Raw genomic sequence first — 15,917 nt, 5'->3', positions numbered from 1 at the left:
ATTTATATAAAATATAATAAAATATAACTATTATATTAAATTTTTCCTATGTCTTTAATTTTTTTATTTTTATATACAAATATGTATTTATAAAAATTTTATTTTTCTTTAAATTTCTATATCATTGAAAGAACAAAAGTTTTAGGACTCAAAAGACCTGAGTTCAAGTCCCATCTTCAACACTCATTAACCATGTGACCATGGGCAAGTCCCTCCACTTATGTCTCATCAATTTTCCTGTCAGTGATAATAATTTTTTGTGCTACCAATTTCAGAAGTAACACTGGCTCCATATGGCATTAAGAACCCAGTCTGTCTGACTCCTAGATGAGTGATCTTTCTTGTCTGTCTGAAAGCAAATTTATGAGCTCTTGCTATGTGCCAGGCACTATGCCAAGCACTGTTCCTAGCACTAGGGTAAGGATATTATAAGAATTAAATGAGATGATGAATGTAAAGCACTTTGCCAACCTTAAGTACTAAATAAATGCTTATTATTATTAGTTTTATTCTTAGAGTCCTGTCAGCGGGCCTCTCATCTGTTGGTGACTTAATTCTCTGAAACTTCTATTGAGTTCCTGTTAAGTTCAAGCAATATTTATAGGGGTGTGCTTGTAAATGTTTAGCAACCAGGCTCTCCAAAAGGAAAAAAAATATTCATATGGACTTTTAAATTTAGTTTTCATTATTAACACTTTCTCTATAATTTTCTTAAGTCTAGACGATAAAAAAAACAATAAACTGAACCATGATTTGTAGTATTTGCTAATTTTTGAGACATAAATGCTTACACAGAAAATTTAAAAATTACTCTCAGAAGCTGATCAGAGTTGACCTACAGAGAAAAGCAAAAACAGAGTATCTGCTTTCAAGGATCCATATTTTAATAGGGAGAGGAAGCATGCAAATAATTTGGTAAAAAAAAAAAAAAAAAAAAGACTCCTCCAAAATGGAAGGTATCTACGAAAGAAAGAATTGAGGGGTAGAAAGGGTAAGCATCAGGAAAGCCGTCCTACAAAAAATGAGAATAACTGAATATTGTTTGATACTAAGAAAGTTAGGAGGGAGAGGTTAAGAAGGCAGAGCATTCAAAATGTGAGTAGCTGATGCAAAAGCAATGGTGTTTTTGTATCAGTAAGTAGACCTATGTAGCTGGATTATAGCATGTGTAAAGGGGGAATAAAATCTAAGGTTAGACAAGAGAAAGGAGCCAAGTGGTGAAGAGTTTAAATTCCAAATAGAGGAATTTCTATTTGATCCAAGAGGTCATATGGAGCCACTGAAGCTAATTGAATAAGAAAATAGCATGGTCAGACCTGCACTTTAGAAAAAGCATATTTGCAGTTGAACATAAGATAGAATAGAGTGAAGAAGACATTTGAAACTGAGAAATTAACCAGCTGGATATTGCAGTATTTTAGACACTTACTATTAAGGACCTATGCTGGGATGAAGGACGTAAGGGATGATGACTGTGGAACATAAGAAAGGAATATATGCAAGAGATGTTGTAAAGGTAGAAATAGCAAGACTTAACAGCAGATGGGATATGTTGAGTTGAGGGACAGTAGTGTGAGTAGAGATTGATAACAATATTTCCAGTCTGGATGGCTGGGGAAAAGGTAGTACTCTTGACAGAAATGTGGGAGAAATAATGAGTTCAGTTCTCTCCTAGCTGAGTTTGAGATGCCTTTGGTACAGACATTTTGAAATGTATGACATTCAGTTGCTAATGTAGGACTGCAGTTCAGGAGAGAGATTAAGATTGGGTATCCTGGTTTACCTTCTATATGTATATAAACATAAAGATTCTGATATCTATGCTTAGATATACATGGTAAAATACACCAAAAGACAACCATTGTTGTTCCCTAGTCAGTCACGGTTCTAAATAATGCCATTTGTCTCCACAGTGAGCCTCGAAAAGTCGTCCTACACAAAGGCTCCACAGGGCTGGGCTTTAACATTGTGGGCGGAGAAGATGGAGAAGGTATCTTCGTATCCTTTATTCTAGCTGGAGGACCAGCAGACCTGAGTGGGGAGCTCCAGAGAGGAGACCAGATTCTTTCCGTGAGTGTTTTCTTTTAAATCTTTTTTTTTCCTTCTGGGCCAAACAGCATCTAAGGGGAAAGTTGCTTTCAATTGCCTATAAAAGCTTTTTAATTACACAACCAAAGATGATGGAGTAATGTGGGTCTCAGGCGTGCAATGTAGCATAAATGGTGATCGGGTTGTAAAGGAGATGAACCACAATTCCAGTGCTTGCTGATCTCAGCTTCCCAGGGTCCTCACCTTTTTCTGAACTGGAGAAGAGGAATTTTTGCTTTGGGGTCCCAAACTACTTATGTCCATCCTTTCATCAATTACTGAAAACTTTGTTGAAAAGTATTAAACCCTCCCATCTTTCTCTGTATCAAGAGCCTCTTTTTGTCCTTGGTTCCCAGGTTTGCTGCACTCAATCCCAAAGTAGTCTTCCCCTCCTACCCTATTTTCTTCTGATATCTAGTACATGATGATCCAGTATATTAGCATTAAAAATATTGAAGACATGTGTTTAAGTCATTTCCTATCTGTATTAACTTAGGTTAGTCATTTCCAATCCACCCCATTCCAATGAACCTTTATTAAGCACCTGCTATGTTCCAAGCCCAATTAAAAAGAAAGGCAATTCCTGCCCTCAATCTAATGGAGAAAAAGGAAGCAGAAAAGTGGGGTAATAAGGAATCTGGATGCTTCAGGAGTTAGCCAGAGTAGAAGCATTTTCTTCCATGAATTTGAAACCAGTCAGAAGAGCAATTACAATGTGGAGTGAGCTGAAAAGTCCAGTGTTCTTTACAGGAGGGCACTGGGAAGAATTTAGCCCCCAATCAGAGGACAGGGGAGACTGAGAGGAGTAGCATCAGTCAATTTTTGAATTAGCAGAATAACCTATATTTCCTCACATGATAAAGGAATAAATTAAAGTAATTCTTTCCCTTCTATGAGCCTCAGTTTCTTTATTTGTAAAAATTAGTAGGTCGGACTTAACAACTCTGAGGTCCCTTCCAGGTCTTAATCTATAATCCTGTGATTTTGCCACCACAACCAGATGCCCAAGCCTGGCATTCACTCCATTTTTCTCTTCTTACTTTTTTTGGAGAAGGAATGGGGTATTGGATTTAGAGGCATTGATATGCATTTAGGTCTCTACTCTGCTGTTAACCTGCTTGACTATGAGTAAAGCCTTCCCTTATAAAGGTCTTAGTTGCTTTATCTATAAAATGGGGGTTAGGGATAGAGCTAGATGATACCTAAAGATCTTTGCAACTCTAGATATTATGGCCAATCATACATACTATGGACAAAAGAAGGTTTTCAAAGGTTTATTAAGAATGCCAAGAACAAATTCAGAAATTAATCACCAGAAAAAGGTAATTTGTAGTGTATAAAAAAAAAAAAAGCTTTCTAATTTAGCAAGAAGGATGGCTTTGATGTTCATCTGAGTTGGGCTTAAATTTTATCCCTAGAGCATAATGATTAAGTGACTCAGGGCACATCATTTGACTCCTCAGTGTCCCAGGTAACTTTTAAGATCATAATAGTTTCTAATCTATAATGACAGAAGGAATTTCTTTACCACTGAGATATCTATATTAATGAAATCACTAGCTGAGACCAAAAAAATAACTATAATTGTCCAGTTCCAAAGTGGATGATACCTTAGATTTTCTAATCTAATTTTTAAGGCAAGTACTTTAGGCTTAGGAAAGAAATTCTTCAGACCAAGCACCTAATACTGTTTACTGAGACTTCCTTGGGAATCTAGGTTAAAAAGTGATGTCTTCCTCCCCAGAATTCCTTTTGCTGATTTAGGATTGGCTGTCCTTTGCAATCTGAATCAAATTCATTAGTCTTTTCTACAATTTTAGAATTTATTGCTGGTCAATTAGGGGATGTGTTGGATTGCAGGACAGACTTGTGGATGATCTGTTCATATTTCTATGTAATAACTGTACAACTTCCCTTTGGATAGAAATCTCTTAAAACACACAAAGATTAAAATAGGGTTTATCCCCCAAACTAGCCTTTCCAATTACAAGTTGTTTTAAAATGCACACACTTTATTTAGGCACATCCCAGGTTTGTCTCTGGGTAAAGGACACTGAATGTGGCATCAAAGGAATTGTCTCCATGAGTTATCAGTTATGTGTCCTTGGAAAATTCATTTAACCTCTCTGAGACTCAGTTTCCTCCTATATAAAATGAGTCTATTGGACTAAATGATCTATAATGTTCCTTCCAATTCTAATTCCTGTGATTTTAGGGAGAACTGGACCTGAAGTTTATGCTTCAGCTCTCACCATTTAATTTCCTTAATGTTTCCCACAACCACATAATTCAGGCAGAGAAAGTGAGGTGTCCTGTGGTGTACTGCAAAATAATTAAATGAAATCTGTATTCAATATGCCCAGAGAGGGGGAAAAAACTATCTTCCATCTTTGGTAGAAACCTCAAATGTTGATCCTTCCTGCCTGACAAACAATCATTTTCAAATGCCCATACATCTCCACTTTCAGTATTGATTTTGGTATAAGGGGAAATGAAATATCCTGACTCCTGAGAGCAAGAGTCATGTAAAAGCCTCATGATGTGTTATCCTTCATGATAGTAGCCCCAGACTCTTTGAAATCCATGGAACTAATTCCTATTGACATTATTGAAACTTGCACATGAGGAAAAGAAGTGGTGTTTCTGAACTAGGCAGCAAGAATTAGAAAACCAAAACAAATGAAAAACTGTTAGAAGATCCCTGCCCTCCCTGAACCTAAGTCACCACGTCTGTGCACTGAAAGAACCAGCAGATGCGATGTGGAAAGAGCATTGGATTTGAATCATGGTTTCAGAGAATCTAAGATTTAGAGGTGGAAGGAAACCTGGAGAACACTGAGTCCAAACCCCTCATTTTATTTTATTTTTTTTGTTTTAATACTATTTTTATTTTTGCAAAAACATGCAAATATAGTTTCTGACATTCATGTTTGCAAAATCTTGTGTTCTGAATTTTTCTCCTTCTCCTCCCTCTTCCTTAAGAAAGCAAATAATTTGATATAGGTTAAACATGTGCAATTCTGCTAAACATATTTCCATATTCCTAATGCATAAAAATCAGATAAAAATGAGAAATGAACAAAAAACAAACAACAAATAAAAGGCGAAAATATTATGCTTTGATCCATATTCAGTCTCCATAGTTCTCTCTCTGGATGTGGATGGCATTTTCCATTCCAAGTGTTTTGGAATTGCCTTGAATCAGTTCATTGTTAAAAAAAAAAAAAAAAAAAAAAAGCCAAGTCCATCATAGTTGATCATTACAAAATTTTGTTATTTCTGTGTACAGTGCTCTCTTGTTCTACTCTCTTCACAGCATCAATTCATGGAAGTCTTTCCAGGCTTTTTGAAATTAGCCTGCTCATCATTTCTTACAGAACAATAATATTCCATGGCATTCATATACCATAACTTATTCAGGATTCCCCAACTGAGGGAACTCAATTTATAGTTCCTTGCCACCAGAGAAAATGCTGCTACAAACTTTTTTTGCACATGTAGGTCCTTTCCCCTCTTTTATGATCTCTCTGGGATACTGGCCCAGTAGAGATATTGCTGGATCAAAGGGTATACACACAGTCTGATAGCCTTTTGGGCACTGTTCCAAATTGCTTTCCAGAATGGTTGGATTAGTTCACAACTCCACCAAAAATGTATTAGTGTCCCAGTTTTCCCACATCCCTTCCATCATTCATTATTATCTTTTCCTGTCATCTTAGCTAATCTGAGAGATAAGAATGTAAACCCTTTGTTGCATAGGAAACAAAGGCACATAGAGGTGAAAGGACTTCCCCAATGTGACAGTTTCTCAGACAAGATTTTAACCCATTTCTGGGGGTCCTATTCTTTCCTTCCTTCCTATTCTTTCTTTTTCTTCCTCAGTGTTATTATCTTCCCCATTATATAGATAAAGGAACTAAGGCTCCAATAGACTAAATGACTTGCCCAGGATTACACAGCTGGCAAGTGGTTATACTTGAACTCATAACTTCATGACTCTCGTTCTAACACTCTATCTACTGTACCATTTGAGGGATAATAGGGAGATAACAGGACCAAACAAAGGAGTTTTTAAGGATAGGAATTTAAGTCTTATAGAAACTACTGAACATGGAAGTGGAAAGTAAATGTAATTAATCAATCAAGAGGGATTCATTAAGTGTCAGCTTCAAACCAGACAAGTTCCTGGAAGAAACAGTAGAGATTGCCATCTGGATTAAGTGCATCAATTTTGCCTTGGCTTGGAATCAAGAAGACTTATCTTCCTGAGTTTAAATCTGGCCTCAGATATTTACTAGCTGTGTGACCTTGGGCAAGTCACTTTACCCTTATTCCCTCAATTTCCCAATCTGTAAAATGATCTGGAGAAGAAAATATCAAACCATTCCAATATCTTTGCCAAAAAATAATAATTAAAAACCAAATGGAGTCACAAAGGGGAAAAAGTCAGACATGACTGAAAATGACTGAACAACAAATGTAAATAGAACAACCCACTCTTCTTTCTTACTATCATCTTACATTGCTTTATAACTGTGACCCTGAGCATTCTCCTCACTCTCTGAGTCTGTTTCTTCATTTATAAAATAAGATGCCTCACAGATTTGTCATAAGGATCAAATGAGACAATATTTGTAAAGTTCTTTGCTTTACATAATGTGCTACTTAAATGTCAGCAAAGTTTTTTATTATTATAATTCTGTTTTTCTTCAAGAAAATAAAAAGTAAAGAAAAATCTTCGTGTCTGAATAGTACATTTAGAATGGGTGGATGCCATCTACTGTTCATATCTGGACTAGACACTAGGCATTATGCAGATGGGCTGTTCAGGAGCTCCATTACAGCCCTGGTTCCTAAAATCATGACCGATGTGATTCCTACTTCAGAATTGTGTATGCATTCCTAAAGAGGAAGGAGTCCATCTGTGTTCTGCAGACTTCTCAATAACAATTTTCTTGTAACTTCTCTTTCAATTCTTCTGTACCAGAGATTCAGGGTCAGAGCCTCCTGGATCAGAAAACATGCTATTAGAAGGTGGACAGAGATTATAATTTTCTCTATTCATTGAGCAGCCCTATTGATCAAAGAACTTTCTTCCTCATATGTTTATTCTATAGAGTGTCTAATAGCAGAGAACATTAGGTAGGCCTTTTTTCTACCCATAACATTTGGTCTTGGGTTAGCCTAAAAAGAAGTAGCTCTGGGAAGGAAAAAGTAATATCAGGTCACTTGGGAAGTGTTCTTTTTCTTGATGCTTCCACGTAACTTGCTTTCTTCAGTTTTTAGGAATTTGAGAGAAACAAAGCCACTTCCTAAATCTTAAGAATCTCATTGATCCTTGCAGATATACCTTTAAATACTTCATGAATGGTTTCCCAAGAGAAATTTGCAGATATAGATCTTCCACCAGAAGAGAAATGCAGCAGCTGTTTTATTAACTGGGAACAAATGATGCCTGGATAAACAATGCTAATTTTAATTTAATTTACCTTAGGAATTTAAGAAAAGTGAAAATGTCTACTACAAAGATGCTTGCAGTTAGGACTCTAAAATTACTTTGCCTTTGATACTTCGTTAAGAAAATATATTGATATCTTTTGTTTTTATATTACCTACATTTTCTAGTGAGTGGATAAATAGTAGATGTGTACTGACCCTAAAGCCAGAAAGACCCATCTTCCTAAATTCAGATCTAGCTTAATTTCTTCATTTGTCAAATGAACTGGAGAAGAAAATAACAAACCACTTCAGTATCTTTGCCAAAAACAAAAAACAAATGGACTCACAAAAAGCTGGACATAACAAACAACTGAGGAACAACAATATTCCCCAATATATCCTCAAATGAGCCAGTTTGTTAAGATTAATTGATGTATTCCAGAGCCCTAGTTGATAGAGCAGATAATTCCTCAGAGTAAAAGCCTCAGCCAAGCAGCATATAGCTGAATCTGAGGAACTGTCACAACATAAATTCCTCCTAGTGTATCCACTGCCTTCATAGCTGCTGTCTTAATAATAGAGAGCCCTTCTCTACAACAACAACAAAAAAAACTTACAAAGAAAGAAGGGAATAATTCAGCAAAATTAATGCTTTAAAAATGTTGACCTCATGTGCATTGTTCTACACAATCTCCCACCCATTCTCTCGTGTTATAAATAGGGATTATAACACTTGTCCTCCCTCCTTTTGCAAAGCATATAGCCTCTTTTTTCATTACTTCTATGACACCAGTAGTAAAACTTGACATTCTGTTTCTTTTCCCTTTCTTTCTGTGACAAAGTAAACAGCAAAAGATCAAAAAATTATAGATTTTGAGCTAAAAGTGATGTTAGAAGCTATTTGTTTAACCACCTCCACCCCACTCTTATTTTACTGATGAGCCAACTGAGACCCAGAGAGGTTGTCACTTACCCAGTCACATGGATCCTGTCAGAGGCAGTATTTGAATCCAAGTTCCTTAGCAACTAAGCCGGAAATCTTGTGCTGCCTCTTCATCACAACCTTTATACAACAGTATAAAAAGGAAAGTTATCATGAACTTGAAAGTGCCAAGGATTAGACTCTAATCTCAGCTCTGGCATTTACTACTTCTGTGACCTCATATAATTCATGTGCCTCTGTGCAATTCTTTTTCCTCAACTGTGAAAAAAAATTTTACTAGATGGTCCCTTCCCATTTTAAATCCTCTGTTACTAATAACCCCACCATTAGCAATTTTTTTTCTTTTTTAAAATTTCCTTTAAGTTTTAGATTCTATTAAAATACAATATTCTCAGATGGGGGCACCCATTAATATCAGCTATGATAACAACTAGCATTTATATAGTGCCCTAAGATGTACAAGGATATATATAAATAATCTCATTTAAATTCACAATAACCTCAGGTAGTAGGTGTTGTTATTTCCCCCCATTTTACAGAGGAAACTGAGGCAAAAAGAAGTTTAAATGACTCTCCTAGGATCTCATAGCTAGCAAGTATCTGAGGCTGGGTATGCTCTGTCTATTACACTATCTAATTAGTAATTCCATATATTAAAAAAAAGGCTTGAGTAACAAAAAGGCCACTGGTGTTAGAAAACTAGTGCCATTCTAGAGTGGGAGAATAATATGTGATACAAGTGAATCAAGTCAATTTATTAAGTGTCTGGCCTGAACCTGGCAGTGTATTAAATAAGCACTGATGCCCGTGTGTGTGTGTGTATAATATACATATACATGTATATATATACACATATTTACATGTACATAAATACACATATAAATGCATATATATGTATATAGAAAGACAGACAGACTGAAAGAGAGAGACAGAGAGAGAAACAAAGACAGAGACAGAGAAGGAGGAAGGGAGAGAGAGAAATTGATGCTTGTTATCTCCTCTGTTAGAATGTAAGCTCCTTACAAGTAAGGATTACTTCATTGATTTTCTTTATATCCCCAAAACTTACCATGGTGACTGGTACATAGTGAGCACTTAATAAATGTGTGTTGATTGATTCACTAGTCACTGTTGATGGCATCATCAGCATAGATTGCAACCCATCCATGTTTTTCATTCTCTGTGGTTCTTTTTTTATCTTTTAATTTATTTTATTTTTTTCTGTTAATATGTATTTTAAGAAAAAAAATTGCAACAAATGTTTAGTCAAGGAAACCAAATTCTCCTATTATTTGTGTCCAAAACTGTATGTCTTTGTCAGTAAAACCCCTAGAGAAGATCTCTCTATCAAACATATAGGAGGCTTCCCTGTTGGCCTTTTAGTATTTTCCAGGAACCTATGCAACACGTGGGCTGGCCATCTGTTAGCATTTGTTCACATCCTTTATGACAGCTTTTACAAAATCTTCTCCTGTACATGTCATTTATGGCAATGGACTGAAGCTTTTATATTCCTACCATTGTGGCTTTTGATTCTCCTTTAAATCTCTTGAAATTTTGATTCTTTGAAAACTGAAGTCAGGGTCACACCGATGGTAACTGTGCCAGATTTGAACTCATGAATCTTCCTCATACCAAACCCAGTACTACACTACACCACCTACCCTTAGATAAATGCATGTGCACTTTCTCTCCTCTCTCTCTCTCTCTCTCTCTCTCTCTCTCTCTCTCTTCTCTTTCTCTTCTCTCCTCTCTCTTCTCTCTTTTTCTTTGTCTCCTCTCTCTCTTATTTTCCACATATATATGTGTGTGTGTATACACACATACACATATATGTAAATATATGTATGTATACTAATGAATTAACTCAATGGACTCTCCACGCAATTGCACAACATAACCTAAAATGATTAATTCATTGTCAATTTGTTTTTTCCAGGGTGGATTACTAATCTGCTCTGAAGTGAACGTTATTCTCATTGGAAGAGCCCTAGAATTTTATAGGATTTGATTTAAATAGCAATGTCATCAGAAAAAAGAAATATTTGGGGAGCATCCCTAGCTCTCAGGAATTCTGGCATTTGGACTTCATTCAAAGCATTATTTGTGCCAAAGATTAAAACCTTGATTGGCAAATGACTCCTCTTTTTATGTTATACTTGCTATTGAAGCAGCAGAACACCAAAGACATTTATCTGTCGTTGTGACTATGAATAAATCTTCCATACTCATTAACACATGCATGGAAAATATCTCATAGAAGAAAGCCTTTAAAGTTCTATTTTACTCAACTGAATCAAATATTCTTATATTTAAAAGATGATAGGCAAAGTGAGATTTTATTTTTTCCTATATCTCTCAATCACTTGAATGATAAAGACATAGTCTGTACACTAAGACAAGTCTGCAAAATCCTATCCCTTCCCTTCTTATATTTTAATCAGCAATAACTAAAATAAATATATGTATCTATAATATTCAGGCAATCAGCAAGAGTTTAAGTGCCTACTATGTGCTTGCTAGATGCTGTGCTCTCTCCTAGGAATATAAAGAAAGAAGGGAGGAGAAAGCATCATTCCTTCCAATAAGGAGCTTCTAACTTTTTTTTAGACTAGATCTCAGGCAGATTGGAAAGGCTTTTCATGATTGAGTTCCACTCCAGTTGGCATGGAAGCTTTGATCTGTTCCATTCTTGCCCTTCCTTGGACAACCTAGGGACCCTGCACTCCTGAGGGCTTACCAAATTAATGCCATGCTTAGTGTGGACACTTACTCAACTTAGTCCACTGCTCCTCAGGATTCTTGAATCTCAAGAATCTTGAGCCTCCCATTGTGGGTATTAGAGGCACATACACATTCTACCCAAGGAGACAACAATACAAACCACTACTTACAAACAAAATATATAAATGGAAGATAATCTCAGACTGTATGAACCAGCAGTGGTGAGGTATGGGGAGCCAAGGAAGGCCTACAACATTCTCACAAATATTTTATAGTGATAAGAACATTTCAGTTTTCTTTTTTAGCATAATATGGTAATATTTTCCAATATAATTTATCAACCAATAATTAAACACATATTGTATGCAAGGCACTAAAGATACAAAGATACCTGCGGGCAATCCTTGCCTTCAAGGAGTTTACTTTTTCAGGGGATGGCGGAATATAGGAGATAAGACTGAGAAAGGAAAGAGAATTATCAAAACACATCAGTAAAAGTTTCTTTCAGAAGTGGAATATGAAGAAAGAAAATCCTTGAAGAAAGCTAGAGATTTTAGAGGTAGAGGTGAGGAAGGGGTAAATTTTAGGAATAGGGAAATAACTGTACAAAGGCATGAAGGAGGGAGACAAAATTCAAGAAATGAGAAGTGAGCTAATTATGATGGGATGTTGTGTGCATTCAAGATAACAAAGGGCAATAAGTCTAGAAAGATAATCTGGAACCAGATTCTAAAGAACCTGAATTCTGAAAACTTGTGTATTTTATTCTACAGACAGAGGAAGTGGCCAAAGTTTCTTCATCCTGAAAGTAGCATGTCAATACTGCATTTCAGGAAAATTGTTTTGGTAATTTTATAGATGAAAAATTCAAAAGAAATAAGACTGGAAGTTAGGAACCCAATTAGGAAGCTGTTTCAGTAGTCTAGACAAGAAGTGGAACTTCTACTCCGAGTCCTTTGTATCCATGTGTGCTATATAGTATTCTGGATAAATGAACTTGGGGCCATGCTTGTTCTTTGTCATTTTTTTACCATTCGCTGTTGATTATTTAATGGTAATTGTCTTTTCTATTTATATTGTTATAATCTTTGTGCTGCTGATTGATTAATTTCATCTAAGCATGTGCTAGAGCATTTTTGACATAGGTTTGAAATGATCCTTAAGAGATTAAGGAAACAATTTTTTCATACGATATTTGATCTATAGAAAGGCAGTACTATGAAAAAATTTTGGAATAAACTAAAGGACACAGGAGGCTATTTTTAAAAAATTAACTGTACCAGTAAAAATCAACTATCTTCCTTCTCATGTGGGCTTTCAAATGACAATCGCAATTATTTGCATGCACTAGAACACCAAAGGAGTATAAAATGTCTCTCTTCAGCTCAATAGCATGAAAGTTATTGCCAAATTATGCTCAGAGAATTTCCCTCAGGTGGTCATAATGTAATATCCTACAAGTTATTGAGACACAAATAACTGCAGCCGGTCTAGCTCTACACATTTTAGTTAAATGGGAAACAGGGACCTGCAGTAGCCATTTAAACAAATTATTAACTCTAGGCTATACTGCAGATTTGGGGCCTTATATCATTAATGTCAGTAAGAACAAAATTATAACATTAAAACTGACATGGGCCGTAGAAATCACCTGGTCTGAAGCTTTATTCTATAAATGAAGGAACTGAGTCCCAAAAGTGGACCATGGATTGCTCAATTAATTTATGGAAAAGTTGAAACTAGAACTCAGATCTTGTGATTCCTATTTACTACCCTGGCTATTCCTTGAGGAGCATATTGACCAAAATGGTTGATTTCTGTTACATACATGATCAGTGGTCACTTGCCTTTGCTTAAAGATCTTATGTGAAAGCAATTGGAATAGTTGCCATTATTCCCAGAAGGCAATCCCGGGAGCATTGCATGGAAGTTGCAAAGATAGATTTAGGATTGATAGCAGGAAAATATTTCTAACAAGAGTAATTTAAAAAGGAAACAGAACTACCTCAGGAGACCACACGTTTTCCCTTTTTTGTAATCAGAGCCTGGATCTGATATTTACAACTGGTCACAAATATTTTCTGAAGAAGTATCCTAACAAGAGCTACAAAGACTGGAAATCAGATTCCAAAGAAGTATGGGAGGCAGGCTGCATTTTGTAATGATCACTGGAAAATGAGTGATAGATATTTCATCTAATTAATGGACTTGGGATTTAGGGTTAGAGGTCATCTAGAATAAAAGTGCTAACTTGTCCATTTTAAGTTTTAAATCAAAGCCAGGTCAAACAAACTCCAGCATGATTAGGTTCATCCAGTCAATCAACAGCACCGTGGCTACAGCAATGTAAATGTAAAACTCATCTGCAAGAAAACAAGTGAGAATGGGTGTAACCTGTCCAGTGGATCTCATTTCACTTTGAGATGACTTTGTTAGGAACATTTTCCCCATATCAAACTTAAACGTTAATATCTGAAACTTCCTTGCTTTGCTAGCTCCAACTTTTGAGGATAATCAGAATCCTCTAATTATTTGAAGGTGACCATCATATCCTCTTCTAAATGTTCTAATTTTTAGGATAAGCATAGGATCAATGGTTCACAACTTTTAAACTGGAAAGGAATCCAAAGAATCAGCAAGTTCAAATGGAGAAAATAGAGACTAAAATAGATTAAGGGATTCACACTCACCTATCAGAAGTCAAACCCTTCTTCTGGAGTTAGATTCATTCTCATGAATTGAAATCTGGCCTCAAACACTTACTAGCTGTGTGATGTTGAACAAGTCACTTAATTGTGCCTCAGTTTCCTCATCTGTAAAAGAAGCTGGAGAAGGAAATGGCAAACCACTCTACAGTCTCTGCTAAGAAAACCTCAAATAGGGTCATGAAGAATCTGATGTGACTGAAATAAATGAACAATTTCCTGGCTCCAAGTTCATTATGAATTGTAAGCACAATTCTGTTAACAGATGCTCAAAGGACATGAACTTGAGATCATTTACTATCCTAATTTCCCTCTTCTGAATGTCCTACAAATTTTAAATGGGACACATAGAACTAAATACAATGTTCCAGATATGGCGTAGAATAGGTCTCTCACATCTTTATTCTTTAACACTATATATGTTAATATATTAATGAATAAAAAATCATAAACATAAATTATGCATCAAATAAAATAAACATTAAATATTAAGCATTGAACATTTATTATTACTATGTGCCAAGCACTGTGCCAAGTTCTGAAGATACAAAAATAAGGATGAAGACACGAATTATAGTCTGCAAAATCACAAAGATGATAAACAGAATAATATGTCAGGACCTGTTCTGAAGGAAGACATATTGACCCTTTTTGATAGCCACCTTTTTAGTAATATGTTCCAGAATTTTTCAGGCATCACTGAGTAGCAGCTCAGTATTAGCCATTTTTGAGTGTTCTTTTTAGATACTGCCTCTGCTTGGCAGAGAAAATAGAAGTAAAGTAAGTATTAAGCAACTATACTTTCCTCCATCTACCATTTTCATCCTATCTGTCCAACTTTCCAGGGTTATTGTGAGCATAGAATGAGATAACATTCATAAAGCACTTTAAAAACTTTGAAACATTATATAAAAGTTAGCCATTATTTATTCCTAGTTATCTCATTTGATCCTCATTTTACAGATAAGAAAACTGAGGCAAAAAGAGCTTAAGTGATTTGCTAGGCATAATAGCTAGGTAAGACACAACTTCTCTTTTTCTTAATTTCCTCATCTGTAAAGTGGGGATAATAATGGTACCCAAGTATGAGGGTTGTAAAAAGTCAGGATGATCTGAGTTCAAACCTGACTTACTAGTTGTGTGATTCTAGGCAAATAATGGAACCTCTTTCTGCCTCAATTTCCTTTCTGCAAAATGAAACTAATGATAATACTTATATTCCATGGTTGTTGTGAGAGTAAAATGAAATTATATTTGTAAGCGTTTTTAAGACATTAGAACATTTTATAAATGCAGGCTCATAATTGGCAGCTAGATTACACATAATATGTAACAAACATAATATATGTCATGTACTTTATAAATCTCAAAGTTCTATATGTATACATATATACATATAGAACTTTGAGATTTATATATATATATGTATATATATATATACATATATATATAAATATATATGTTGGTGTGTTTGCACATATTTATATCAACTATCATTATTATTGTTATTATCCCCAAATAATGAGCATATCTCTTGTTTCATCCTAATCCAATATACTTTTAGAAAATCATTTTCTTTACCCTTAGCTTTTCTAATCAATAACAACTCACTCCTGGCTATGATTTTATGGGAAGAAATAAAAAATGAAGGGAAAGGCGACTTCAGAGTCAGAAAGGCCTGCCTGGGTTCAAGGGTTGCTTCTGGTACATCCTGTTATGTGAGCTTGAGCATAGTGCAATCAATGAAATTCCAGTCCTCCTGACTCTGGGACTGGTGCCACCTAATCACCCAGCCCTCTCCCACCTTTGCAACTTTTAAAAGAAGTTGTCAATCTACATTTTTAGAGAAAGTTTCCTTACTTTCTCTTTTCCAATGAAATCAAAGTTTTGGATGAAAAAAACAGAAACAGAAACAAAAAAATCAAACCAACAAACAAATCACTCATATGCTTTTATACCATCCTTTCTTTGTGTGTCTGAAGATCAAAGATAACTAAAAAGGTATATTCACAGCTCTC

At 35.4% G+C, this 15,917-nt stretch overlaps 1 protein-coding gene across 14 annotated transcripts in view; it reads left to right on the top strand.

The window, feature by feature from the left end:
- Positions 1 to 15,917, top strand: part of DLG2 (discs large MAGUK scaffold protein 2) — a 2,591,935-nt gene that overhangs the window by 2,115,439 nt on the left and 460,579 nt on the right. For all 14 annotated transcript variants that reach the window (XM_051987236.1, XM_051987235.1, XM_051987234.1 and 11 more), the window contains one exon: positions 1,914 to 2,070. In XM_051987236.1, coding sequence (XP_051843196.1) covers positions 1,914 to 2,070 — 157 coding nt within the window. The remainder of the gene's footprint in view (positions 1 to 1,913; positions 2,071 to 15,917) is intronic.

Source organism: Antechinus flavipes, chromosome 3 (genome assembly GCF_016432865.1).
Source record: "Antechinus flavipes isolate AdamAnt ecotype Samford, QLD, Australia chromosome 3, AdamAnt_v2, whole genome shotgun sequence".
NCBI classification, from domain to species: domain Eukaryota; kingdom Metazoa; phylum Chordata; class Mammalia; order Dasyuromorphia; family Dasyuridae; genus Antechinus; species Antechinus flavipes.
The sequence above is the reverse complement of the archived record's forward strand: the minus strand, read 5'-3'. Positions and strand labels throughout refer to the sequence as shown.